This window comes from Oncorhynchus keta, chromosome 5, assembly GCF_023373465.1.
Source record: "Oncorhynchus keta strain PuntledgeMale-10-30-2019 chromosome 5, Oket_V2, whole genome shotgun sequence".
Lineage (NCBI taxonomy): Eukaryota > Metazoa > Chordata > Actinopteri > Salmoniformes > Salmonidae > Oncorhynchus > Oncorhynchus keta.
This window is the reverse complement of record NC_068425.1, coordinates 10213954-10241197: the sequence shown is the minus strand read 5'-3', so window position 1 is coordinate 10241197 and position 27244 is coordinate 10213954. Positions and strand designations below refer to the sequence as shown.

Below are 27244 nucleotides of genomic sequence, written 5' to 3'. Positions count from 1 at the left end.
CGTTATGGTAAATACACATTTGTTCTTAAACTGACTTGCCTAGTTAAATAAAGGTAAAATTAAAAATTAAAAGGGTAAGGTTACAGGGTTAGGGTTAGAATTGTGAATGGGACTGAATTGTGTGTCCCCACAAGGTGAGTTGTACAAATCAAATAAAATTGTATTTGTCACATGCGCCGAATACAACGGGTGTAGACCTTACCGTGAAATGCGTACTTACGAGCCCTTAACCAATAATGCAGTTCAAGAGATAATTTACTATTTACTATATAAACAAAAGTTTTTTTAAAGTAACACAAGAAAATTACATAACAATAACGAGGCTATATGCAGGGTGTCAATGTGTGTGTGTGTGTGGGAGGGGGGGTGCAGATTAGTCGAGGTAATTTTTAAAATGGCTATGTGTAGATAATAAACAGTGAGTAGCAGCAGTATAAAAACAGGGGGGGGGGGGCGGTAGCAGAAAGAACAGTCTATGACTAGGGTGACTTTGGGCTTCCCTCTGACACCGCCTAGTATATAGGTCCTGGATGTCAGGAAGCTTGGCCCCAGTGTTGCACTACCCTCTGTAGCTCCTTATGGTCAGATGCCAAGCAGTTGCCATACTAGGCGGCGGTGATGCAACCGGTCAGGATGGTCTCAGTGGTGCAGCTGTAGAACTTTTTGAGGATCTGGGGACTCATGACAAATCTTTTGTGTGTGTGTGTGTGTGTGTGTGTGTGTGTGTGTGTGTGTGTGTGTGTGTGTGTGTGTGTGTGTGTGTGTGTGTGTGTGTGTGTGTGTGTGTGTGTGTGTGTGTGTGTGTGTGTCACTGAAGTAAGTTCAACATTAAGTTCAACTTTATTTTCACAACATGTCTCACTAAACTCTCAAAATTTGAAAAATTAAGAAGAAACAGTCAAACATCTGCATAGACATTATTCTCGCCAAAGAGATGATTAATTCTACCAAAGACATGACGATAGGCTGAAACTGCTTCTCCAATTGAAATCCCCGATGACACTTGTAGGTGATGTCATGGCGACAATGGCTACCTAACACATGCGCAGAAACACATCATCGGGTCTAACGGGTTGTCTCCCGCTGAGCTGCGCTTGTGCAGACCGTCAAATCAAAGGCATTCCTTCGACATAACATTAAAACGTGTTAGTTTGTCAGTTTCACGAGGTTGGAGTAATAACATGTTCAACTACTTAAGACATTGACTCAAATATAGGTTGTGCCTTTACATTGTGAGAAAATTAACAACTAACGAATATTTTTTCACTTCTCTCATTGACTTCTCAAACCTTGGCCGGGTCTGCATAGTCTGTTTCGCAAGTCTTCCGTAATGTGATGTGGCCCCTCCGGGGTTAGAAACTCTATGATTCAATCCTGTTCAAATGACAGAAATATATAATTATTATTATAAACTGTGTGGTTCGAGCCCTGAATGCTGATTGGCTGACAGTATACCACGAGTATGACAAAACATGTATTTTTACTGCTCTAATTACGTTGGTAACCAGTTTGTAATAGCAATAAGGCACCTCGGGGGTTGTGGTATATGGCCAATATAACACGGCTGAGGACTGTTTTCAGGCACTACGCGTTGGGTCGTGTTTAAGAACATCCAATAGCCGTGGTATATTGGCCATATACCACACCCCCTTGTGCCTTATTGCTTAACTAAATCGTAATATTACTATTATCATAGTTGGTGAACTTCAGCAACCAGAATGCTCAGCGACATTCTCACTAGCCAATGAATTGAATCGATAAACAAGTCCCGGAGCACTACTTATCCAATCAGAGAGGAGTTTGTTACAAGTTGACGCGCATGCTTTGTAGAAAAAGAATTCATGCGTTCTAACGTTGGCTCTGTTGGAGGTCATAGACAGAACTGACAAAACAGTAGGTGAGTGGTAATGTAGTTCTGACTATATACATGTATCAATATATAATTAACAAAGCTCCCTAATAGTCAGATATTGCTGTGTGACTAGTTATGTGTAATTATTCCGTAAACCGGGAAGGTACGCATTGAGTAACAATGACACGAGCGAGCGATCTGCAAGTTCATGTCGCTGCGTGAGCATGTAGCTACAGATTGTCATGATAGCTCTAGATCAGGGTAACAAATACTTTCGTTTGGCATGACAAGTCCAGGTGTGACATTGCGTGTCATGTTTCAATTCACATAGCTAGTTAAATAAGTCTTAGTCGTTTTTGTTGCGAAGTCTGCTTGCTTGGCTAGCTAATGTAGCGTTGGCATCATTGACAGACCAAGGCCATCACGTCAGAATGGTATATCTCCGAGCTCTGGATGGCTTTAGTGGTTACTTACCTACATGCAGATATATTATACCACCACATACTCACTAATATGATTAAGAGCTATAATCTTAAATACAATTTTCTTTCAGGGCCGCAGACATGGCGAAACTATTTGAATCCATCGGGAAGTTGGGGCTGGCCCTCGCCGTTGGTGGAGGTGTTGTGAACTCTGCCCTCTTCAATGGTGAGACATTGAGCTCTGTAAATAGATCAGTTGATCTTGATGTCATGGAAACACATGGGTATTGATTTGAACCTTTATTTAACTAGGCAAGTCAGTTAACCCACATTCCTATTAATTTAAAGTAAGAATTTGTTTAACTGCCTTGGTTCAGTGGCATAAGGACAGATTTTTACCTTGTCTGCTCGGGGATTTGATCTTGCAACCTTCTGGTTACTAGTCCAACGCTCTAACCACTAGGCCACCTGCCGCAATAATAGAAATTAGGAATGACATAAGACTTAAAGTTGTGAATTCCATAACACTACCAACCTGAATTGGCCTAATATTTCTTAATGTTTCAGTTGACGCAGGTCATCGGGCAGTTATATTTGACAGGTTCCGGGGAGTGCAAGATGCCGTAGTTGGCGAGGGAACCCACTTCCTCATTCCCTGGGTACAGAAGCCTATCATCTTTGACTGTCGTTCTCGTCCACGCAATGTGCCTGTCATCACAGGCAGCAAAGGTAACTAACATGAGTCACGAGGACCGGCATATTAGCCTTCACACTTAGTCTTTCTCTGACATACTAAAAGCTTTTACCTCTCCCACACACACAGATCTGCAGAATGTAAACATCACACTGCGCATCCTCTTCCGGCCAGTGACTAGCCAGCTCCCACGCATCTTCACCAGCATCGGAGAGGACTACGATGAGAGGGTACTGCCGTCCATCACCACAGAGGTCCTCAAGTCTGTGGTGGTGAGTGTTAGACTAATGCCGCATTTCCATTATAAGGTTTTGCCCTGGGGTTTGGGGGTAAAAACAGACTTTTGTGTTTCCACCTCTGAGGCCTTGTCATAAAAAAAGTCTGAATGGCATTGGGTTGCAGTGAAGACTATGCTATCCTGTTTTTTTATTTTATTTGCATCTGTGTGTTTGTGTGCACCTCACAGGCCCGGTTTGATGCCGGTGAGCTCATCACCCAGAGAGAGCTGGTGTCTCGGCAGGTCAGTGACGACCTGACAGAAAGAGCCAACACCTTCGGCCTCATCTTGGATGACGTCTCACTGGTGAGCTGCTGTTTAAAGGAATAATACTCAAAACAACTAATTCCTATGATTTTATAATATCTTGTGAGCGTGCAGAAAATATTGTTAATATTTCATATTGCTCTAATGAGTAAGGAAGCAACAGTGTTTTACCCAGTGGTTCTGGTCATTACTTATACATGTTCTGTGTTTTTAATTGAAGACCTCATGTTCCTCCTTCAACAGACACACTTGACGTTCGGTAAGGAGTTCACAGAGGCTGTTGAGATGAAGCAGGTGGCTCAGCAGGAGGCTGAGAGGGCCAGGTTTGTCGTGGAGAAGGTAAGAAGGCTGAAATGGTTTGTTTGAGACATTGACAGATTTGTTCTTTAAGGTGATAAGAATGATGAACATTCATTTAATACACTTGAAGCTACAAGTGACCCTGAACAACCAAGTGACTCTGACCTTTCACACCTTTTTATAAAGGATGAATAGAAGTCAACAGTGTGTTTCTTCTCTACTTTCCCCAGGCTGAGCAACAGAAACAGGCAGCCATCATCTCAGCGGAGGGTGACTCTCAGGCCGCCCTGCTCATTGCTAACTCCCTGCAGGAGGCTGGAGACGGACTGGTAGAGCTGCGTAAGCTGGAGGCTGCCGAGGACATCGCCTTCCAGCTGTCCCGCTCCCGCAACATCACCTACCTGCCTGCCGGCCAGGGCACACTCCTCCAGCTGCCCCAGTGAGACTCACACACCCTGACCTAACCACCCCTCCCTGTGACCAGCCAATGCATGGGCCATGGAGGGGGTGAGGGAACGGGTGTCCACTTTCACACACTCTCCTCCCACTCCGACTAACTATGGACTAGTGAAATAATGGCGGCTTGGGAGTGTGGAAAGGTCCATGATAAGGTTCTGAAGTCTGGGCAGTGTGTGGGGAAGAGGGAGCCTTAGGATTGATCTATGGTAAACTACATATAGTAAGTCAATTTACTGCATCACTGATTTTGTATTTACCTTGGCTTTGTCTGGCAAATTCAGCGCAGTGACAGTCCTGTGATATGAAGAAGTTGTAATTGTGTTAATTTAGGAGAAGAGCTGTTTGGAATGTCATGAAGGATGGAACATTTTAGCACTATTACCACTACGGCAATCACAATACTGGGGATTTATTGCTCTGAGAGGACAAGCTATCAAATCAACTGGATTTACATTGATCTTAGCCAAGCACACACTTCCATGGGTGAATAAGATGCTGCTATACACCAAAGTAGTGTAGGATCCAAAGCACCCTTGTAATTTAAAGTTATGAGTGGAAAAACATCGTACAAATTATCTGAACTAATCTACCCAGAGCCGTATATTCTAAATGAGTCTGACTCTACCCATCCCTTTGACTTAGTCTATTGTGTCGCTGGCCTGTCAAATGTCCTCTCACAGCTAGCTTTCCTAAAATCCTCCCAGTTTGATTACAATGGAGTCCCAGTGCTGCACTCCCCTCTACTTGATTGGATCCTCTACAGAATCATCTTTGGTTTACTAGCACGCTGTCCACACCACCTCATCCATGTTCCTCAGTGACATGTCCCTCCTAGCCCAATGGTATAAAACGTGCCTGTAAGATGGTCAAGTGTCGCAACCTTCCCTGATTCTTTAAAGTTTTGTCGCCGTGTCTTATTTTGGAGGGAGGATATGCAAGCCCCCGCATTCCACTCAATATGTCTCAACTTAACAATAAAATTGTCCTATTTCTACAGCAGCTCTTTTTGTGTGTGTGTGTACCAAATCAATGAGAAATGTGACACGGTTGATGTTCAAGTTATGGTTCTCTCATTTATAGCCACAAGAGGGCCCTATAAATATATTCTGAGTTTTGCATCCAATTGTGAATACCTGCACTTGTGTGCATAAATATGAAACTTAGACCAGATGTAACTTTTGTCTGCTATTGAGTAAATTCTGTGTAGAGTTTGAAAGGACTCCCTAAGCATCTTTTTATGTTTACATTGAGGCAGAGAACAAACGTTTACTAGGCTACCATTGCACAAATATATACAATGTAGTTCATACACTAACTAAAGTAGCGGTAGTTTTATAAATATAAACCTGGCTATGCTTCATATCAGATGGTTCGGGTCTTGACTGGTTCTATTGCCATTCACCTCCTAGCCCAACAGCCTGATTATAGGTTGTAGACACTTCAGCACAGATCTTTGCAGAATGGAGTACTATAAACAGTGCCTCATTCAGGTCTCGCTTACACAGGATGTAAGTCTGATTTCCTGTTTGTTTTAGTCATAGTTGTGGGCACAACAGTAAATATTACAATCTAATGAATGTATTTGTATGACCGTAATTACTTAAAATGACAATTACACTTCTGTACCTAAGTCAGAGGGGAAAGTTAGTAAATATACAGTTGCACATTGTTCCACATTTCATTTTAGAAGAGTGGTTACAGACGGGAACAACGGAGCAGTCTCAATCTGTTTGGTTAGTACATACATCCATCCTTATAGACTTCTATGTCCAGGCAATGAAAAAATGTATAAAGATAAATACTGTATCCAACAAATCTCCCTCAACATCTGGGCATTGTCATTTAGATGTACATTTCATGCAGTCGTTCGCTTTTTCCAGTAACTGATTCCGTGTCTAATCGAGCTCTGGTTTTCTCATTTCCCGGCTAAAAATGGGGACAGACACGAGTGCGCGCATTGTGCCCAGTCTGGTTTGGATAGAAGACGAAAAAATTGTGGCGCGCCTACCCAACCCAGACAGCGGCCTGCCTGTCAGCAGTGCCTGGGATGAGCGAGAGTCAGTAACGTTAGTGCGAGCGAGACCTTGGCTGGGCCACGTAGCGATGGATCTACAGTAGCACCGAGTCTACCACTAACATATCAGTGTCATACATTCTAAAAATGCATTAGTAAACACATGTGCAATCGAGCATGCAATAGGATTATCAAACAGTGGTGAACTGCAACAGTAGCTGGCTCTTTTTGTGCGTCTGCAGCACTCCAGAATCCCTGCAACTCTGATTGCACGAAATGAGAAAGAGGGCGCTCTCACCGAAGGTAACATTTATCTACAAGTTATTGTATATTTTTCATGTATTTTCAAACATGACATTTGTCTACAATGCAAGACAAAGTAATGATTTTCTTAACGATTGTATTGTCTTGGTTATTATCAAGCTAGACTGTTGACAATAAACCGTCATTGAGTATGTAACGAGCTGTGTGCTATCTTGCTAGGTTTTTCATGGGGAAGAGCGAATTTAAAAGATTCTTGTAGCTATGATTGTTAAACAATTTTATTAACAAATATTGACATATTTAACCTTGATTTGTATAAACGATGTATAAGATTTGATGCTGCAATAGTGTATACTAGTGTAAAATCTCAGTTTAGCCGATTTATATCTGGGAGGTTTTGGGTTAAAAAAAAGTGAAAGTCGTCTGTGATTAGCTAGGATTTGCTAGCTAACGTTAGCCGTGTGCCATGGTAATTCACATTTGCGCTAGCTATGTATGCTAGTATTATTTCTGGTGAAACGGACAGTGCACGGCGAGTTTGATTAGCTAGGTAGATACATTCAAATTGTTTCTGTCTTGTTAGTATGTCGATTTCCAACCAATGTAAAATAAAAGCCTATGTCTTTAGACAGCTACTGTCAACTGAATATACCTTGTTAGTTGTTTGTTAGCTAATAAATTGGCTAGCCGAACGGCCTTCCGTCCGATGGTCTTGACCAACCAATGTTTCCTTTTTGTTTAACCCTTTGCACTTATTTTTAAAGTTGGTTGTTACCAACAAAACTGCATATAATCGTGTAACCGTTGTTAATCTGCGTTGCTTTGGAGGTTGTAGGATTCAACTAATATAGCCATCCGTATTTTATCAATCTTCCAGTATTATGAAAATATATCGTGGGTTGGTAACGCGTCAGCGCCAAATTGACGTAGCTAGCAAGTTAACCTAGCTAGCTAGGCCAGATTGATTACAAGCGAAGCAGAGTTAGCATTCGTGCTAGATAGTCTGTTATGTTTAAGTAGGGGGCAAAGGATTGCTTTGCAGTGTGTCAGCCGTGATTTAGGCCCAGCTGCTGCTTTGCCAATTCTTGCGAAACAAAATGTCAACTTTTATTGAGCACAATATGTCGGTTGTGCAGACGCTTTTATGAGGTGTCTTTTGCCATGCACACGTTCGTTGTGTTGAATATAGCCTCATTTGTAAAACAACATTCAGACATTTTGCTTCCAGTTCCTTCATATCATATTGTCAGACCCAACTTCATAGATACATGTTTTTGTCAATAGTGTAGCTAAATGGCAAGCTCCCACTAATCACTGTGGCATGTATTTTAAGGGATTTCAGTATGTGTTTGTTATTAGTGTTTTAAGTTTGACAGACTTCTCACCTGTCAAAACTGAGAGTCACCGTGGACCATCTCATTAGCCTACGTTGTTGCATTTCATCATCCGATCCTTTCCCCTCTTCCTTTCCTGTGTTGTCAGAGAGGGCTGTGGTTTTAAAAGTACCTAATTCTCATACTTGAGTAAAAGTAAAGATGCCTTAATAGAAAATGTATTAAAAACAAATTAAAAAGTGTAAGTAAAATACTACGTCAGTAAAAGCATTTGGTTTGAAATATATTTAAGTATCAAAAGTAAATGTAATTGCTAAAATACACTTCAATTAATGTGTATATCATTTCACATTCCATATTTTAAGCGAACCAGGCAGTATTTTCTTGTTTATTTGAATTTATAGATAGCCAGGGGCACACTCCAGCACTCAGACATCATTTACAAACGAAGCATGTGTTTAGTGAGTCTGCCAGATCAGAGGCAGTAGGGATGACAAGGGATGTTCTCTTGATAAGTGTGTGAATTTGATCATTTTCCTGTCCTGCTAAGCATTCAAAATGTAACAAGTACTTTTGGGTATCAGGGAAAATGTGTGGAGTAAAAAGTATATCGTTTTCTTTAAGAATGTAGTGAAGTAAAAGTTGACAAAAATATAAATGGTAAAGTATAGATACCGCAAAAAAAACTACTTAGGTAAAAATGCCTCCAAGTGCTATTAAGTACTTTACATCACTGAGGGAGGGAAAGAGTAAAAAAGAAATGTAGTCCATGCATTTGGATGGAGGATTATGACAGAGCAGAGGCCTGTGGAGGTTTAAAGCGTGATTGCCTACCACTGCTGCCCTTCTATCTATATCTCGAGAAAGCTTAGGCACAAATACCTACAGGGGCATGGGGCTCCCCTACTGTGCGCAACACAGTGAGCTGGTTAAGGTCTTATGAGTTTGGAGTCAGGAATGTGAACCCTCACACATTTGCCTCAAAGGGAAAGCTCATTAAAGTCCACAGACAGCGGGTGGAATTCAATGCTGCAGAATAATGCGTTGAAACAGTGGTGAATGAAATTAAACCTCTGGGAAGGACTCAGCTGACACACTTTGGTGCATACCCTCGACATGTCACTAGCTACATAAAGTTGCGATTCCCGTCTGCACAGGATTTGAACCCATCTTGCAGACACTTTACACGAGGGAGCAAAGTTCATATTTGAAAGCAGCCCAAACGGTTGTGCTGAGCGATCATGTTTTTTTAAACAACTAATTGACCAATGTCAGTTCAAATATTTGAATTCCATTTTGTTCTGTTTTTTTCTTCTTCTGTGAGCTCAATGCAGACATTGCACAATTTCTCTAGAGATAAATCAGATCATGCCCGAACTGTGCGCTGTAGTATGGAGTTGTAGTTTCCAACCGGCCAATATTCTACAAAGTTTAATGCAGAAAACGTGGTAAATAACTACAATGACCGTAATCCTTTGCTCACATACTGTCCGGTTTATGTTTATTTTACTCTTGCTGCATAAAAGACAGAATGCGAGATCAAGAGGGAAAGAGAGCAGTTGCTTCGAGGTATCTCTACCTGAAAATACATGATCTAATTGATTGATAGATAGTCATAACAGTATGCCATATTTACTTTGAAGAACTACTAAAATAGTGATTTGTCAGACTGCATAGGCAGCAGCTCTATAGAGATGAGAGATGAGATAAAATTATAGTCATCAATTAAAACATGTAATATACACAACTGAAATATTTGATTAAAGTAATGTGAATAAATTATGGTTAATAAATGATAAGCAGTAATTGGTAGTCACTACCACACTGCAACTTTTATTAATTGTTTTATTCTGTGTTACAGCATTCAACTCACATAATACAGTTGAAGTTGAAAGTTTACATACACCTTAGCCAACTACATTTAAACTCAGTTTTTCACATTTCCTGACATTTAATCCTGGTAACAATTTGCTGTCTTTGGTCAGTTAGGATCACCACTTTTTTATTTTAAGAATGTGAAATGTCAGAATGATAATATAGAGAATGATTTGTTTCTTTCATCACATTCCCAGTGGGTCAGAAGTTTACATACTCAATTAGTATTTGGTAGCATTTCCTTTAAATTGTTCAAATTGGGTCAAATGTTTTGGGTAGCCTTCCACAAGCTTCCCACGATAAGTTGGGTGAATTTTGGCCCATTCCTCCTGACAGAGCTGGTGTAACTGAGTCAGGTTTGTAGGCCTCCTTACTCACACATGCTTTTTCACTTCTGCCCACAAATTTTCTATAATTTTCCTTTTTCATGATGCCATCTATTTTGTGAAGTGCACCAGTCCCACCTGCAGCAAAACACCCCAACAACATGATGCTGCCACCCCCGTGCTTCACGGTTGGGATGGTGTTCTTCGGCTTGCAAGGCTTCCCCCCCTTTTACCTCCGAACATAACGATGGTGATTATGGCCAAACAGTTCTATTTTTGTCAGACCAGAGGTCGACCGATTATCATTTTTCAACGTGGATACCGATTATTGGCGGCCCAAAAAAGCCGATACCGATTAAATCAGACTATTTTTTGTTGTTGTTGTAATAATGACAATTACAACAATCCTGAATAAACACTTATTTTAACTTAATATAATACATCAATAAAATGAATTTAGCCTCAAGTAAATAATGAAACCTGTTCAATTTGGTTTAAATAATGCAAAAACAAAGTGTTGGAGAAGAAAGTAAAAGTGCAATATGTGCTATGTAATAAAGCTAACGTTTCAGTTCGTTGCTCAGAACATGAGAACATATGAAAGCTGGTGGTTCCTTTTAACATGAGTCTTCAATATTCCCAGGTAAGAAGTTTTAGGTTGTAGTTATTATAGGAATTATAGGACTATTTCCCTCTATACCATTTGTATTTAATTAACCTTTGACTATTAATGTTCTTATAGGCACTTTAGTATTGCCAGTGTAACAGTATAGCTTCCGTCCCTTTCCTCGCTCCTCCCTGGGCTCGAACCAGCAACACAATGACAACAGCCACCATCGAAGCAGCGTTACCCATGCAGAGCAAGGGGAACAACTACTAGAAGGTTCAGAGCGAGAGATGTTTGAAACGCTATTAGCGCACGCTAACTAGCTAGCCATTTCACTTCGGTTACACCAGCCTCATCTCGGGAGTTGATAGGCTTGAAGTCATAAACAGCGCAATCAAATCAAATCAAATGTATTTATATAGCCCTTCATACATCAGCTGATATCTCAAAGTGCTGTACAGAAACCCAAAAACCCCAAACAGCAAGCAATGCAGGTGTAGAAGCATGGTGGCTAGGAAAAACTCCCTAGAAAGGCCAAAACCTAGGAAGAAACCTAGAGGGGAACCAGGCTATGTGGGGTGGCCAGTCCTCTTCTGGCTGTGCCGGGTGGAGATTATAACAGAACATGGCCAAGATGTTCAAATGTTCATAAATTACCAGCATGGTTGAATAATAATAAGGCAGAACAGTTGAAACTGGAGCAGCAGCACGGTCAGGTGGACTGGGGACAGCAAGGAGGCATCATGTCAGGTAGTCCTGGGGCATGGTCCTAGGGCTTAGGTCCTCCGAGAGAGAGAAGGAGAGAATTAGAGAACGCACACTTAGATTCACACAGGACACCGAATAGGACAGGAGACGTACTCCAGATAAACAAACTGACCCTAGCCCCCCGACACAAACTACTGCAGCATAAATACTGGAGGCTGAGACAGGAGGGGTCAGGGGACACCCCCGGACAGGGCCAAACAGGAAGGATATAACCCCACCCACTTTGCCAAAGCACAGCCCCCACTCCCCTGGAGGGATATCTTCAACCACCAATTTACCATCCTGAGACATGGCTGAGTATAGCCCACAAAGATCTCAGCCATGGCACAACCCAGGAGGGGGCGCCAACCCAGACAGGATGACCACATCAGTGAATCAACCCTTCCAGGGACGGCATGAGAGAGCTTGACGCACAACGAATAGCTGCTGGCAAAACGCACGAAAGTACTGTTTGAATGAATGTTTACGCGCCAGCTTCTTCTGCCTACCACCGCTCAGTCAGATACTTGTATGCTTGTATGCTCAGTCAGATTATATGCAACGCAGGACACGCCAGATAATATCTAGTAATATCATCAACCATGTGTAGTTAACTAGTGATTATGATTGTTTTTTTTATAAGATCAGTTTAATGCTAGCTAGCAACTTACCTTGGCTTACTGCATTTGCGTAACAGGCAGTCTCCTTGTGGAGTGCAACGAGAGAGAGGTAGGTTGTTATTGCGTTGGACTAGTTAACTGTAAGGTTGCAAGTTTGGATCCCCCGAGCTGACAAGGTGAAAATCTGTCGTTCTGCCCCTGACCGAGGCAGTTAACCCACCGTTCCTAGGCCGTCATTGAAAATAAGAATGTGTTCTTAACTTACTTGCCTAGTTAAATAAAGGTATATATATAAAAAAATACATTTTAAAAATCTGCAAATCGGCACCCAAAAATACAGGTTTCCGATTGTTATGAAAATTTGAAACGGCCCTAATTAATCGGCCATTCCGGACATCTACAGGTACACCTCCAATTGACTCAAATTATGTCAATTAACCTATCAGAAGCTTCTAAAGCCATGACATAATTTTCTGGAATTTTCCAAGCTGTTTAAAGGCACAGTCAACTTAGTGTTCGTAAACTTCTGACCCACTGTGATTGTGATATAATCTATCTGTAAACAATTGTTTGGAAAAATTACTTGTCATACACAAACTGGATGTACTAACCAACTTGCCAAAACTATAGTTTAATAAGACATTTTTGGAGTGATTGATAAACGAGTTTTAATGATTCCAACCTAAGTTTATGTAAACTTCCGACTTCAACTGTACATAGTGCATTTAATGTAGAAATAAATGATTGAAAACTGATTTTTTTTCATATTCAAGCTGAAACAGGACCAAGCTCGAAAAGCATGAATCGCTCAGCACTACCAAACTGGAAAAAGCAGAGTCATAAACGATCAACGTTACACTGAATTTAACCTTGAGATCTGACAAGGTAATCGTAAAATTACCACTGATATTGTGAAATCGTCTCTCTTCCTGCTCACCACATCAAAGGGCCGTGCTATCTCATTGTGAGTGAAACTCTACTGTGACTCATCTAAGTAAGGATTTTACTAAATACGAGTTGCATAACCTCAGCTATCCTGTGTGTGGTTGTGGAATGTTTGCACATGCTCTCTTGCCCCCCCCCAAACAAATCTCACTCCCTGTTTGATCATGTTAATGACCGGAACAGCACTAAGGGTGTGCAAAGTTGTCATAAGTTCTGGTCCAGTAATTTCGTTGCAAATCTTCACTGAGCAGAACGAACCCTCAGTCTTTCGATGTTAGGCACGTGTCTAACTCATTCCGCGGAGGGCCAAGTGTCTGCGGGTTTTCACTCCACCCTTGTACTTTATTGAATTAAGGTCACTAATTAGTAAGGAACTCCCCACACCTGGTTATCTCGGTCTTAATTGAGAGGAAAAACGAAAACCTGCAGACACTCAGCCCTCCGAATGATTTTGAAACCCTTGGTGTAAAGGTAGACCTACATCTGCCTGCACTACTCATCAGGAAAGCCGTGACTCATTTGACACTCACTCCACTCAGAGGGACCATCAAGGCACACAGGCCTCTGTCTTCCTGACCCTACTACATTCCTGTGCACAAGCAGCTGTTCAGAGAGTACAGGGCCTATTGGATTGGTTCTGTCAGATATAACATCACATCTGCACACGGGGCAGGAGAGCATCTGAGGGAGTTTAATACTCCAGTAGGTGAGACGAGGTGCTCTATGGAGCGCAGTCACTCCTCTTGTGGTTGTAATGCGCCTAGAGCGGTCCATTTCTCAGAAAGGATCAGACAGTCAGCATGCACAGGAAGAAAGGTTGTGGGTGGGTGTGCATTGTTTTGCTTTTGTCTAAATGCCTATGCATGTCTGTCCTCTATTTATTTTTTATATATTTTCTTGTCAACACAGCTGTAGGCTGTGTGCTTGTTTGTGTGTATTTGAATCGCTCTGTTCCAGAATTGTACTTCTTGCAACTTGAGTGTAGTGGATAGAGGAGGTGGACCCAGAGAGTTTGGGGCTGTGTGTGGAGCTCGGCCTCAGACACAGTCCAGCTGGAATCTGTTATTTGAGGGCCTCTTTGGCTTGATAAGTCTCAGAATCGTGGAGCTGGGTTGTGACGGTTAACCTATACTGGGCCGTTGAGCAGAGGATGTTTGTTGTTTATGAGAGAGGATTTTAAAAAATCTTTTTTTCTTCTAGTGGCTCTCGGAGTTGTTGCAAATCAAGAAGCCAACCCCAGTGCTGAGTCAGCGTCCCGTGCCCAAGGTCATTTTGGGGTCAAACATACATGGTGGAAATAACAAAAAGCTTAAAGTTGTAGCTATGTCTGACTTAAATGTTTCAATACCAGTGTCATCTCCTCGTGCACTGTGCCTTGAGGGTCACTGCCATGACACTGTTATAGAGGCGGGCAGTAAACCACCCCTCAAAAGCCAAGTAACCAGGATATTCCAAGAGCTTTGTTTACATTTACAAACAGTATGTTTTTTTGTTCTTTGATCACTTGCACACATGCGCAGTGCAGGCTTACTCAATCACTCACTCAAACAGAGAAGTTGATGTACAGTTTCCTGTGGTTGAACTCATTTACAGCTCCCATGCTGTGGTTATTTTGTGCTTCGTAACTGCCACAATAGAGGGGAAGGGTGGGTGGGGGGTCAAATGACATTTTAGAGCCGTTAAGGTACGATTGCAAATCATACATAGTAGCACACCCCCTAATCAGAGTTCAAGAAGCCTATTGAAACACCTGGAAGAGCAGATTGCTTACTTTTTCAGTAAGTTTGTCGAAAGATAGGCCTACATGATTGCCAATATTCATTGCTTCGTCATTAATCGTTATTGTAGAAGAGAATGTGTTCTCAACGACTTACCTGGTTAAATAAAAGCAAAGTAAATAAAGCAATATTGTGTATTTCATAGCAGCTTATGAATATTGTTATATATGTCAGTGTATCTATTTAGTTTTATCGAACCGTTATATAACTAGGCAAGTCAGTGTGTTAAGTGTGACCGCTATTGAAATGTGAAAGCTGAGATTGAGGTATTGATTTGTGAAACTGGTGTTTTGAAAGCCGGGTTGAGACGGAAGATGGGGTTTCTGATTAAATGTGAGCGGATGATAGGATGGCATATATCACGTCTGGTTAACAAGATGTTGAGATGAATGAAAAATGACTTGACCTGAAAGCATAAATAGATTGTGAAGAGCAGGAGGACTGTGTTTGGGGTTAAGTCCTCTCTCACAGAGCTCTGATGCGTGTGGTTTGGATGTTCACACATGCCAGTGAAACGGTTGCGGTGAAGTATGGCTCAGTCTCAGTTCACAACGCCTTCCCCAGGTTGTAGTTTCACATCAGACATACTCACTCTGAGGCAGCACCACACGCTTGTCACCGAATTGAGCCTAATCTCTCGTTCTCCATTTCTATTGCTCTCACAGGCGGCAGATTGCAGATGGCTCCTGAAACGAGGCACAGAAGTTCTGACTGCAGCTCAACGTCCGGCGTGAAGCTCACCCTCAAGGTAGAAGCTTAAAGACTGAAGCACTAACGGACAATATAACACTGACAGCCTCGAGTGAGAGACTAACCTGAGAGGCTTCATCTGCGGAGAGACCAAAACCTCATCGAGGTTGAAGGGCAGACACCCCAGCTTCCAGAGAAGCTTTGAGATTCAAGCTCAACAGAAGCCTAAGCTTGTAGCAGAATGCCACTCACGGTCTGTCCTCAGCCTTTGTCCTGTGGTGAGCATGGATCCCCTGTTTGAATCTGGGTGACGCTTTCTTCCCTTCGCCCCTTCCTCCTTCCTGTCTCCTCAGTGGCGGGAGGGGTGGGGGATTGCTTCCGTTCCCCCTGCCCCTCCTTACAACATAGCGAGGTTACTCTCACAGTTTAAGAATAGCATCACTGCTAACAAACCTCTTGCTGAGCTTCAACTAGCACTACTACAGTCTTCCCCTCCCACACACATGAAATCCTGCCAGAGCCTGAAGGGAGAGGTGTCCAGCCCAGGTGGGATGTCACAGGAGGGGCGCAAAACGCAGCAAGTGGCCCAGTCCTATTACCACTCCCCCGCCCCAGACCTGGACCTAACGGGAAAGCTGTACAAGCGGGAGGGCGGGGGCAAGCCTTACTCTGTGCTAGTGGACAACAAGATGACAGCCAAGACCCCCATGGGTGACCAGACTCCCAGTCAGCTGTCCCCGCAGCATGTTACCTCCCCCCAGCAGCAGTACTACAGAGAGGGGACAGTAGGGCAGGAGGGGGGCGCGCAGGGGGCCCAGGCAGGCAATGGGGGCACCTCCGAGGACTCAGAGGAAGAGGAGTTGTCATTCAATCGGGAGCAGATCATCGTGGAGGTCAACCTGAACAATCAGACACTTAATGTATCAAAGGGGGACAAGTCTGCCCCCCAAACCGATGCCTCAGAGAGACACTGCAGCGAGGAGGAGGAGGAGGAAGAAGATGAGGAAGATGTGGAAGAAGATGAAGTTGAAGAGGAGGAAGAAATAGAGAGTCGTAGAACGAGAGCCAAGAGGGCTCGGCGTGGGGTGGTCCCCACTACCAGCCAGTCCCGGAGGAAGGCCCAGTGCACCGCTCTGAGTACCACCGGCATGACCACCAGGGGCCGACGGAAGAAGACCACCCAGCCGCCTAAGAGGACACGCCGGAATGCCAGGGAGGGCAAGGGGACACCCTCAACTGGCTCTGCCACAGGGGATAAAGCGGATGGGGAGGAGCGGGAGACGCTGGCGTGTGAAAAGTGCCCCCGTGTCTTCAACACCCGCTGGTACCTGGAGAAGCACATGAATGTCACACACAGACGCATGCAAATCTGTGACAAGTGTGGCAAGAAGTTTGTCCTGGAGAGTGAGCTGGCCTTACACCAGCAGACTGACTGTGAAAAGAACATCCAGGTAAGGAGAGCTGGAGCGTGTCCCAAATGACCCCCTATACTCTATACAGTCTACCACTTTTGACCAGCGCCATATGGAGCCCTGGTCAAAAGTAGTGCACTATGTAGGGAATAGCGGGCCATTTGGGACGCACACCTGGTCTCTGGTTTTGTAATTAACTGTACAAGGTGTTTTTGACCTGAGCAATCAAAAAGACTCCATTGATTGGGTACATTGGCTACAGTTACGTACCAGGTACAGTGAAACTAAAATCTGTCTGTCATCAAGACCAGATTTCTGGGGCTTGAAGGATGTAAGAAACGTTTTTGTCCAGCAGAGGGAATCGGAGCGTTAGGAACCAGCCTAGGCAGATACTGTTACAGCAGTGTAGGAAATACCACCTGCAGCTCCAGACACTGTGATTGTCTCAATTGCTTGCTCCTGTTCTTAGATTGTTTCAGGGTAATCAATGGCACAACATTACTGAATGTGTCATCTGTGTTGTGTTCTGCTGCTCAGTGCGTCTCCTGCAACAAGTCTTTCAAGAAGCTGTGGTCGCTGCACGAGCACATCAAGATCGTGCACGGCTACGCAGAGAAGAAGTTTGCCTGTGAGATCTGTGACAAGAAGTTCTACACGATGGCTCATGTCCGCAAGCACATGGTTGGTAGGTGGACTCCAGTTTGTCAGTTCCTGCTCTTTCTGGTAACTCCCAAATGTCCCTAATAGGATGTGCAGTGCCTTGATAAAGTATTCATACGCCTTGGGTTTCTTCACATTTTGTTGCAAAGTGGGATTAAAATGTATTTAAATTTGACAACAACCTACACAAAATACTCTGTCAAAGTAGAAGAACATTTTTAACATAAAAAAAAGATTAATATGAGTTCAATAACAAAAATATATAGTTGTTGCATAAGTATTCAGCTCCCTGAGTCTATATGTTAGATAACACCTTTGGCAGTGATTACAACCGTGAGTTTTCTTGGGTAAGTCTATAAAAGTCTACACCTTTTGTTGTGCAATATTAGCCCATTATTCTTTTCATAATTCTTCAAGCTCTGTCAAGATGTTGCAGAGCATGGCCAGGCAGTCATTTCTGAAGTCTTGCCATAGATTTTCAAGCAGATTTAAGTCAAAACTGTCACTTGGCCACTCAGGAACATTCACTTTCTTCTTGGTAAGCAACCAGTGTACATTTGCCCTTGTGTTGTAGGTTATTGTCTCGCTGAAAGGTGAATTCCTCTCCCAGTGTCTGGTGGAAAGCAGACTGAAGCAGGTTTTCCTCTAGGATTTTGTCTGTGCTTAGCTCCATCCCGTTTCGTGTTGGATTTGCCCAAAACATAAGGCTTTGCACTTATAGGCCAAAAGGTGTATTCATTTACAGTATTACTTCAGCACCTTGTTGCATACAAGATGCAGGTTTTGGGATATTTGTATTCTGTACATTTTTACTCTTTTCACTCTGTCATTTAAGTCATTATTGTGGAGTCACTAAAATGTTGTTGATCCGTCCTCAGTTTTCTCCCATCAGGCTTTAGAAAAGCTCCCTGGTCTTTGTAGTTCAATCTGTGCTTGAAATTCAATACTTGACTGAGGGATAATACATACATATGTGGTATGTATGGGGGACAGAGGAAGGGTTGGTCACTCAATCATGTCAACCCCTATTATTTCACACAGTGAGTCCATGTAGCTTATGTGATTTGTTAAGAGACATTTTACTCCTGAACAACATTTAGGCTTGCTTTAACAAAGGGGCTAGATACGTAGGCAACAATTATATTTTAGTTATCTATATGGAATTATTCTTCCACTTTTGATATTTTGAGTAGATTGTTGACAAAAAAAATACATTTTAAATCCATTTTAATCCCACTTCGTCTCATTAAAATGTGAAGAAATCCAAGGGGTGTGAATACTTTTGCAAGGTTCTGTACATCTGTATCAATTGGAACTAACTCACCCTTTTTTGCCTTTCTAGCTCTCTTTCATGGAGCAACATTCAGAGCTCTCTTTTATCGAGAGCGAGAAAATGAGTTCTCTTCAATTTTGAGCCCGATGAATCACTGTTTTAACGCCCCCAATATCTATCCCCTGTCCCGCTCTGGTTGGCACCCACCTTTAACCTGTTCCTTCCTCTCTGCAGCTCACACTAAAGACATGCCGTTCACCTGTGAGACATGTGGCAAGTCGTTCAAGCGCAGCATGTCCCTGAAGGTTCACTCGCTGCAGCACTCTGGGGAGAAGCCCTTCCGCTGTGAGGTGAGCTGTTTAGACTTGCAGTCGCACTGTCCTTCCCACACTCAAACACAGTCTGATACAGAAGATTTATTTCACTTTATAGAGTATTGGAAGAGATGGACACACACACACTGTCAAAAAATATATATATCCAAAACTGAGGCTTGAAAGCAAAATAAAGATGTTTCAATAAACATCATAGTGCATAAATGAAAGGTGAAAACAAAACACAAACGTTTCAGCCTCAGGCCATCATCAGTTGGAATTGTCGACAGGCACGTCTGGCTTTGTTTCAAGGATAATTGCATATGTCACATGTTCAAGCAAGAAAACACATCAGAACATTAGTACCATAGAATGCCTGATCTAGATTATATACGAAAGGGAAAAGAGAAATATCATCAAATATTACTGTTACATATACCGTGTGAACATTTGTTCAGAATATGTAACACAGGATTGTAATAGAGTAGGGGCGCTCGAGAGACCACTAGATGGGGATATGGAACACCAATAAGTGACAATATACCAGTTACAGAAACCCTTCGATAACAAATCTTCATTCATGCATGACGGGTGGAGAGTTTTTAAATAGAATATCCACCTGCTTTCGGTCTGGAGAAGACTTAAGTTCAAGATTACTTTATAGAGTGTATACACTTTTTTTCATGAATATTCGTTTTATAAGGACAGTGTTTCATCAGAGTATGGATAGTGTCCATTTTTAATGTATTTGTATTAGAGGTCGGCCGATTTAATCGGAATGGCCGATTTAATTAGGGCCTATTTTCAAGTTTTCATAACAATCAGAAATGGGTATTTTTGGGTGCTGATTTCAGATTTCTTTTTTTCTACCTTTATTTAACTAGGCAAGTCCGTTAAGAACACATTCTTATTTTCAATGACGGCCTAGGAACGGTGGGTTAACTACCTTGTTCAGGGGCAGAATGACAGATTTTCACCTTGTCAGCTCAGGGGATCCAATCTTGCAACCGTACATTTAACTTGTCCAACACTCTAAACATTGCACTCCACAAGGAGTCTGCCTGTTACGCGAATGCAGTAGAAGCCAAGGTAAATTGCTAGCTAGCATTAAACTTATCTTATAAAAAACAATCAATCATAATCACTAGTTATAACTACTAGTCCAGTTTAGCAGGCAATATTAACCAGGTGAAATTGTGTCTGGTGAAATTGAGTCATATGCAACAGTTTGGGCTGCCTGGCTCATTGTGAACTAATTTGCCAGAATTGTACGTAATTATGACATAACATTGAAGGTTGTGCAATGTAACAAGAATATTTAGACTTAGGGATGCCACCCGCTAGATAAAATACCGAACGGTTCCGTATTTCAGTGAAATAATTTGTTTTCGAAATGATAGTTTCTGGATTCTACCATATTAATGACCAAAGGCTCGTATTTCTGTTTGTTATTATGTTATAATTAAGTCTGATTTGATAGAGCAGTCTGACTGAGCAGCAGCAGGCCTGTTATCATTCATTCAAACAGCACTTGCTTGCATTTTGCCAGCAGCTCTTCGCAAGCACAGCACTGTTTATGACTTCAAGCCTATCAGCCTAATGGCTGGTGTAACCAATGTGAAATGGCTAGCTAGTTAGCTGGGTGTGCGCTAATACTGTTTCAAACGTCACTCGCTTTTAGATTTGGAGTAGTTATTCCCCTTGCGCTGCAAGGGCCGCGGCTTTTGTGGAGCGATGGGTAACGCTCCTTCGAGTGTGGCTGTTGTCGATGTGTTCCTGGTTCGAGCCCAGGTAGGGGCAAGGGGAGGGACGGAAGCTATACTGTTACACTGGCAATACTATAGTGCCTATAAGAACATCCAATAGTCAAAGGTATATGAAATACAAATGGTATAGAGAGAAATATTCCTATAATTCCTATAATAACTTCAACCTAAAACCTCTTACCTTGGAATATTGAAGTCTCATGTTAAAAGGAACCACCAACTTTCATATGTTCTAATGTTCTAAGCAAGGATCTTAAACGTTAGCTTTCTTACATGGCACACATTTTTACATAGCACATATTGGCACATATTACTTTCTTCTCCAACACTTTGTTTCTGCATTATTTAAACCAAATTGAACATGTTTCATTATTTAGTTGAGGATAAATTGATTTTATTGATGTATTATATTAAGTTAAAATAAGTGTTCATTCAGTATTGTTGTAATTGTCATTATTACAAATAAATCAAATGTAACAAAAAATCGGCCGATTAATCGGTATTGGCTTTTTGGTCCTCCAATAATCGGTATCGGTGTTGAAAAAGCATAATCGGTCGACCTCTAATTTGTATTAGAATCCTTAAATATTGACTTCTAGCTGGTAAGGTTTGAATGGTTAACTCAGACAAACTGAGCAGGATTCAGACAACTATGGGTTGTTTGAACAGAGGAATATGGCCTGCTCTACTGTGACTGCTCCAAAATGGGGATTACTGTTGAACCAAGGCACACTTGACTACATATATACTATCCCTAAATGTTCATGGTCACACAGTTGGAGCAATGTCAACCAGGTCTAGATGCAACATGTCCATGTCAAACATTAGCAGACCATGAATACACATGGTGTAGAGAATAACTGGAATAAAAATACAGACGGGTGGAGTTGGAATTTTGAACTATTTACTTTTTAAAGACCCAGTGCAGTCAACTCTGTTTTTCCTGTGTTTTGTATAATATTGTTGTACAACAGCTGATGAAACTAACACTGTAAAAGTGTGAAAACATTTGAAAACAAGTGTTAATTCCTGATTAGTTTTTTTTTCAACCAGTAACTATCTACATAGGACAGTTTAATCAGCAGAGCTCTATACTGCAAATCAGGTTTTAGCAGTTAGAGAGGTAACTTCGGTCAACTCTGGATAACCGGTACAACGAGGCTCACCTTTTAGCAAGGTACATTTCTATGACAAGGACTCCTTCATAACTACCTGCCCTGGGGCAAGTAACTCTATTTATACTGCTTGAAGTGTCTGAGTCGTAAGTTGAGGACCAATAAATTCAGATTTATTCCCTCTCGCATAGATTGCGTCATCATCCCCTTCATTTGAAGAAGACGACTGAATATAAAATTGTCATATTAAAATACCTACCCATTACACATTTAGTAATGACAGAATGCATTTGAAACTTCACACTCAGTAAAACTTTTCTATGACTTAATACGATTATTTTATCGCTAGGAATGGGAGGTGCTTATGTATTGAAAAGCACAGCAAATCCGGCATTAACGATAAGTAAAAACAGCACTTCTAAAAGCCTGTTTCGGACCATAGCCTTCTATATTTGCAATACAACTTTTCTTTCAATTAGATTTTGGCACAAATAAAAATGTGGTACCAACTCACCCATGGATTGATGTCTCAGCAAGTTCTCAGTGAAGAGTTTGGCGTTCTACTAGCCATGTGTGACATGTACACGCAGTTTATAAGCCTGATTTCGACTGGCAGAGAAACGCTTCCTGTCTGTCCTTTCCCGACTCGTTCATTACTACGGGAAACCTGGAGATCAATTTTGAATATTGAAACAATGTTGCAAATGTCAGAGAGCTAGACAACAAGGTTTATGCAAATCTCAATTGTTGAAAAAGAAATGAGATAATGTCTAGATGCGTTTTATAGTGAAGATCAAGTTTATAAATTGCATGGCTGGGCTGATGAGACAGTGGATTGCGCATTCAAATGGAACAGAGTAAATAAGCATTTTAACATAATAGATTTAGCCTGTGGATACTTGTGGAATAGACACCGGCTGGAATGTAGTTTTCACCATTCATTATTAAACCCACCTGTTTTATAACGTTGGATAACTGTCAGAGATAGTGTGCAGCAAACATACGTGCCTGTTTCGGGTCTGAACTGCCAATACAGTGTGGCGTTCAACAAGGGCAAACAGAGCCCTTGTTGAACTCAACTCAGGTGTTTGTCTGCATACCCAGCATTCTGGTTTATAGGACATTCTGTAGGAAGCAGGCACCACCTCCCCTGGGGGGGCCTCTGTGTTGTCTGGGAACATGTGGTTGGTTGGCTGGGTGGGGCTCCATGTGATTAAATAAAGCAACTCCACTAGCATGTTATTAAAGAGTACAGCTGACCCGGTGTAGTGGGCTCCTTCCTCCACTGCATCTGTGTTAGGTATATATTATGTGTGTTTATGTATGTATTATAGTGTTGTTATACAGTAGCCCTCGTGAATTTCCATTCCAGGAATGATTGTGTACGTGCTATGTCGTCTAAATGGCTACGTCTCAAATGGCACCCTATTTTCATATATAGTGTACTACCACCCCCTATGGGCCCTGGTCAAACGTAGTGCACTTACTAGGGAATAGGTTGCCGTTTGGGACACCCTAAATGTCTCTCTCTCTCCTCCCTGTCTCTCTATAGAACTGTGCTGAGAGGTTCCAGTATAAGTACCAGCTACGCTCCCACATGAGCATCCACATCGGACACAAGCAGTTCATGTGTCAGTGGTGTGGCAAGGACTTCAACATGAAGCAGTACTTTGACGAGCACATGAAAACACACACAGGTAAGACACAGTTAACACACACCAGTTTACACACTCACTGAGGAATTTGTGTGACACAAACGTGCAATTACAAAGCTCACCCTCCAAGGACTATAAAAGCCTTTGAGCTTTTTCATGTCATCAAAATGTTTGAAACCAAATATTCAGACGCTGGTCTTCCAATAACATTAGAAGCCAGACCTCTTCATCCGTCAACATTCGGAGGTTCTCCCTGACCAAAGCCGTCCCATTTACTGGAGAGTCTGCGTGGCCTTCAGTCTTGATCCCTAGTCAGCCAGTGAGACTCCGTAGATGCTCTATAAAAGGAAAGCAACGGGGCGTCTCAAGGCGAACAGTACCGAGACCTCGCCCAGCCTCTATAATGAGAGGGTGGCAAAGCATCAGTGGTGCCTCTCCCGCCATGTCTACTTATAATGACTACCCTGACACATTCTATATTACATCTTCCATTTTCTCCCCTGCCACTTCTCTCCTTTTCCAAAGCAGAACATCGGGACCAGGCATGTTCTTTTTCAGTCCTTTTAATTTCTCCCTCTCTAGTGTGGGTGGATTCCCTGCACTCCCTGGTGGTTCTTTTTGAAAGGTGTAATTATTTTACCCTCTCCTGGCCGCCGCTGACCGATTTGGCCTCCTGTGGTCAGACACACCCAGTGATGCCTTGTAATACACAGTCTTCTTCTTCGTCCTTCTTTTTTCCTTCTTCCCTCCCCCCCAAGGTTTATGCTTTCCTCTGGAACTTACCTACTACACAGAAGTTGCAGAACATTAACAAAAGGCTCCAGTATAATTTGTCACAATTAAATTATTCACTGTCATACTGTAAATGGTTTACCGGAGCCTCTCAGCAAACATGCAGCTCAGATTAAAGCCGAGAGATGCTTTGAGTGTGCTGTGAATGAGTGTACGGGGGTGGTAACGGGCACATTGAATGAAAGGTTAATGAGAGCAGCTCTCGAATGGACAACCGTTGTTCATTTTCTCATCTCCTCTCATCCCAAAGTGTGAACTGGCATAGCTGCCTGCTGAGTGGGTGGTTAGACAGCAATGACCCCTCATGCTCTCCTACAGGGACATTGTCTGATTGTAAAGTTAACTTCTTCATAAAGTTCAGAGGGGTTTAATCAGCACAGGACAAAAAGTGTTGCCAGGTGGTATATTATTCTTCTCATGCATGGAGTTTGGTGACGTGTGAAAGTTAAACTAATTAAGGAGAGTCAGGGACTAAATCACCCATCTCCTCGCGCTCTCTCTCTCCTTTCTCTCTGTCCCCGTCTCCTGCAGGAGAGAAGCCATTCATCTGTGAGATCTGTGGGAAGAGCTTCACCAGCCGGCCCAATATGAAGCGCCACCGCCGCACCCACACAGGAGAGAAGCCCTACCCCTGCGAGTTGTGCAGCCAGCGCTTCCGCTTCTCCAACATGCTCAAGGCCCACAAGGAGAAGTGCTTCCGGGTCACCAGCCCTGTGACCCTGCAGGCCAGCAGCCTCCCCCTGCCTCTCCACCTCTCTGCCATCTCCTCCTCTGGCCCCGGCCCGGGCCTCGCCCCCTTAGCTGCCACCACCTCCGCCCCTCTGGGCCTCAGCCCGACAGGGGGGGCTCTTCCCCCACGCGCACCCGTGGGCCACCCCACCTTCTCCCATCTGCACATGACCCCCTCTCACCATCTCCCTCACCACCAAACGTCGCAACAACAGCAGCACCACCCCGGCACGCCCCTGCAAGCACTCCCTCTGCCCCACCACCTCCTGCCTGTGCCCCCCGTCTCCCCTCCCCCCGCGCTCTTCAAGAGCGAGCCTCTCACCCACTGTGGGCAGGAGGACAGCAGCTACCTGCGTTACATGGCACCGCAGGACAAGGGGCCTGGGGCTCCCCAGCATCACTGAACCCTATGTGGGCTCCAGGCCTGCCTGCCACACCTCGATTACCCCCACCCCAACTCTCCCTGGCCCCTGGTGTAGAGCGGCCCCTCGAAGACTGATATGAACAAGACACTCAGAGCTCAGTACACCAGAGTGTGAGGGATACAGACAGGTATACTTTCAGTCTACACTTTAGATAAGTGATTGACCCACTTAGCTAGAAACCCAGGTCAACTGACACAGATTTTACAACCTCTTGCTCATATCTTTTCTTGTGAAAATATTCTTAGAAAATCCTGTATTGTAAGACAACCTGCCTCCCATGGTAGAAGGCTGTGTGTGTACCGGTATGTGAGTTATCCCTTGTTTGTCCATTTTATCCTCACCACTAATGGTTGCCAATGCCATTATTCTGCTAGTGGTTCCTTATCCAGGTAGCGGATCAGAACAGATCCATTTCATCAACTTAGTCCTTCACGTCAACTGACTTAAACAACGGTTGCACAGTTCTGGGGGAGTTGTAAGTCCTAAGGCTGACCCGTAGGACCATGAGGTCACCGAGTTCTCGTTGAATGTTTACCATCCTGATGCCAACTGGGTTTCCCATTGTCTCCTGAGGCATTCCACACTGGCTCTACCAGCAGTAGGCCAGGAATCACTGCCACAGGTCACAGTGGCGAGGTTAGAAAATGGCTGTTAGTGCTACTACTAGTCTGTTGTGACAGAGATTCTGGTTAATTGGTGCTTTCCATTGCAGTACTACACACTTCTATACACAGGCTAGATCTCGTAACATCTGGAGTGTTACTGTAACAGAGTGGGATTGTTTGTGTTGTTGTGATGCAGTTCTGGGAATTGTCTTCTTGACTGACATACAGCCTTCGTACATGTACACACACACACACACACACACACACACACACACACACACACACACACTTCAAAAAGCAGTATGACATCACTGGTCTCACTTCACACAAAATGCTTGTCAAGGGATTCTGATGTTTTTTTTTGTGTATTTTCTTTTTTGTCTTCTGTCATCAAAACAGTTAAATACTGCCACTGTGACGGGTCCTCACATACGACCCAACCTGGACCTCGCGTCTCTCTCCTGTCTCTCTCGCTTTCTTTCTCTATCTCTTTCTTTCTCCGTCTCTCGCTCCTCTGTCTCTCTCCCGCTGCTGCTGCCGAGATGATGATTATGATGATGATGATGATGATGATACGGGTCACCCTGTAAAAGGCCATTAGAACACATTCAGAAGTTCTGACTTTTTCAGCACAACTCATAACTGAAAAATATGTATTTTTCCCCAACCAGCTTGGTGTGGAGCATGACACTTGTTTGTTCTCTTAGTTTTAGGTTACACAAACATTGAGGCCCTATCGCCCATGTTGGCAAATAATGATGAATCAAAACACGTTGAATGTTGCCTTGATGGAGGGGTATTGGCTAACGGTTTAGCAATCAAATATGTTATTTTCGAGTAATAATTTCTTGAAATAGGCTACATTCGGTTTCAGACTGAAGAATTGTTCTCACCTCGCTCTGAACATACTGTTGAGTGATAGTCATAGGAAAGGTTGGAGGATTATGTCTAACATGCGCTTCAATTTCTCGTGTAGATACATTTATTCAAGTTGTATATTTACTCAAAGAAATCACATTGGTATATG

General features: G+C 42.9%; 2 protein-coding genes across 4 annotated transcripts; both read left to right on the top strand.

The window, feature by feature from the left end:
* The first annotated feature begins 1743 nt into the window (after positions 1-1743).
* LOC118384494 (prohibitin 1) lies at positions 1744-5270 on the top strand. Its single transcript, XM_035771086.2, has 7 exons — positions 1744-1897; positions 2406-2500; positions 2842-3003; positions 3098-3240; positions 3435-3551; positions 3756-3851; positions 4043-5270. The coding sequence occupies exons 2-7, from the start codon at positions 2416-2418 to the stop codon at positions 4253-4255; spliced, it is 816 nt and encodes a 271-aa protein (XP_035626979.1). The 5' UTR covers positions 1744-1897; positions 2406-2415; the 3' UTR covers positions 4256-5270.
* A 518-nt stretch (positions 5271-5788) lies between these two features.
* LOC118384492 (zinc finger protein 652-like) lies at positions 5789-26506 on the top strand. Of its 3 annotated transcripts, none has more exons than XM_035771082.2 (6): positions 5789-6004; positions 15447-16922; positions 17421-17568; positions 19051-19166; positions 23564-23708; positions 24990-26506. In XM_035771082.2, exons 2-6 carry the CDS (start codon positions 15975-15977, stop codon positions 25589-25591), a joined length of 1959 nt encoding a protein of 652 aa, XP_035626975.1. In that variant the 5' UTR covers positions 5789-6004; positions 15447-15974; the 3' UTR covers positions 25592-26506. The 3 variants fall into 3 exon arrangements, with proteins under 3 accessions (XP_035626975.1, XP_035626972.1, XP_035626973.1); XM_035771079.2 differs by lacking the exon at positions 5789-6004 and adding an exon at positions 6196-6588; XM_035771080.2 differs by lacking the exon at positions 5789-6004 and adding an exon at positions 13478-13826.
* Positions 26507-27244: the final 738 nt, after the last annotated feature.

Coding starts and splice junctions, on each gene's coding strand:
- LOC118384492 (XM_035771082.2), top strand. CDS start 15,975: ATGAAATCCTGCCAGAGCCTGAAGGGAGAGGTGTCCAGCCCAGGTGGG. Junction 17,569..19,050: donor TGTCCGCAAGCACATGGTTG/GTAGGTGGACTC, acceptor TCCTCTCTGCAG/CTCACACTAAAGACATGCCG. Junction 23,709..24,989: donor GCACATGAAAACACACACAG/GTAAGACACAGT, acceptor CGTCTCCTGCAG/GAGAGAAGCCATTCATCTGT.
- LOC118384494 (XM_035771086.2), top strand. CDS start 2,416: ATGGCGAAACTATTTGAATCCATCGGGAAGTTGGGGCTGGCCCTCGCC. Junction 3,004..3,097: donor TGTCATCACAGGCAGCAAAG/GTAACTAACATG, acceptor CCACACACACAG/ATCTGCAGAATGTAAACATC. Junction 3,241..3,434: donor AGGTCCTCAAGTCTGTGGTG/GTGAGTGTTAGA, acceptor TGCACCTCACAG/GCCCGGTTTGATGCCGGTGA.